The sequence below is a fragment of the Aplysia californica genome, unplaced genomic scaffold (genome assembly GCF_000002075.1).
Source record: "Aplysia californica isolate F4 #8 unplaced genomic scaffold, AplCal3.0 scaffold03176, whole genome shotgun sequence".
In the NCBI taxonomy this organism is placed as follows: Eukaryota; Metazoa; Mollusca; class Gastropoda; order Aplysiida; family Aplysiidae; genus Aplysia; species Aplysia californica.
The window spans coordinates 2211-3375 of NW_004800446.1; the positions used below are offsets into that span (position 1 = coordinate 2211).

Sequence of the window (1165 nt, forward strand, 5' to 3'; positions counted from 1 at the left end):
GTCAGGGTGTTTTATCAGTGTGTTTTGTCAGGGTGTTTTATCAGTGTGTTGTGTCAATGTGTTTTATCAGTGTGTTGTGTCAGGGTGTTTTATCAGTGTGTTGTGTCAGGGTGTTTTATCAATGTGTGACATGTGTGCTCTGTCAGTGTGTTATGACAGTGTGTTGTGACAGTGTGTGACATGCGGACTGTCCCCAGAACTTCTGGAGCGTGGCAGCCAAGTTCACCCACGGAGATGTGGTCACTCAGCTCAAGTCTCTGGCCCAGATTGCCACCGATGTCGGCCTCTGTCGGGTACGTGTGCACTTTCTGACCACCGGTCAGTTCTAATTCTGCCCTCTGGAGAGCTCGACTGGTTTGGTTTAACTTTTTATCTCCGGCAAGCCGCTCCCAGCGGCTCGCGGTTAGAACAACTGTGCCGGTGAGCCGATGACCACAGGGGCTCGGACTCGTTTTTTTACGACTACTTCGGCATCAAATTACTTTTCGGCAATTACCGAAAACAAGTCTGTTATACCGAAAGTTCATTTATTAGATGAAAAGCTATCAAAATAGTTTTGATTTAATGACCCATTTAATGACGTTTTTTGTCATTTTTAGATTGTGTTGATAGTATAAGGTGTTTCAGATTACTTGGGGTGTCTCCTATGTTCTATTAGCTCTGAATTTTAAAAAAAAGAAATTTTTTAATGAAAGTTTTACATCCACATTAACACAATTTTGATCATTTAGCAGGTGGACTTCTGACCCTGCCTGTCAGGACCAATCTGGGGTGAGAGCGATTCAACATCCCTCACGTAACACCTCTGATCTTCCGTTCCGCACTATTGTAGTGCAAGTACCGTAAAACTCTTACTAGAATTGGCCACTATTGTGTTGATGTGCTTCTGTTTATCTAAAAACATAACCTTAAGTGAGATGTAAGTGGACATTGGTCCAGTGACCTCTGACCTTTGTGTGTATATGTGTGTGTTTTTCAGGCGTGGGTGAGGCTGGCCCTCAATGACGGACTTATGGAGAGTTATCTACACTCCATGGTGGTGGATGTGAAGACACTCAAGTGAGTGGACAGTCTGTGCTTGGTGACTGTGTGTGTCAAGCTGTGTCAGTCTGTGTTTGGTGACTGTGTCAGTCTGTGTTTGGAGACTGTGTCAGTCTGTGTTTGG

General features: G+C 44.4%; 1 protein-coding gene across 1 annotated transcript in view; it reads left to right on the forward strand.

Moving 5' to 3' along the window:
- The window catches only part of LOC101862778 (pleckstrin homology domain-containing family M member 1-like), a gene marked incomplete at its 5' end in the record, with an annotated part of 2190 nt that extends 1088 nt beyond the window's left edge, over nt 1–1102 (forward strand). Inside the window, 2 exons of the mRNA XM_035973768.1 lie at nt 198–293; nt 980–1102. Of these exons, the coding sequence (XP_035829661.1) occupies nt 198–293; nt 980–1063 (180 nt within the window). The remainder of the gene's footprint in view (nt 1–197; nt 294–979) is intronic.
- Between the last annotated feature and the right edge of the window lie 63 nt (nt 1103–1165).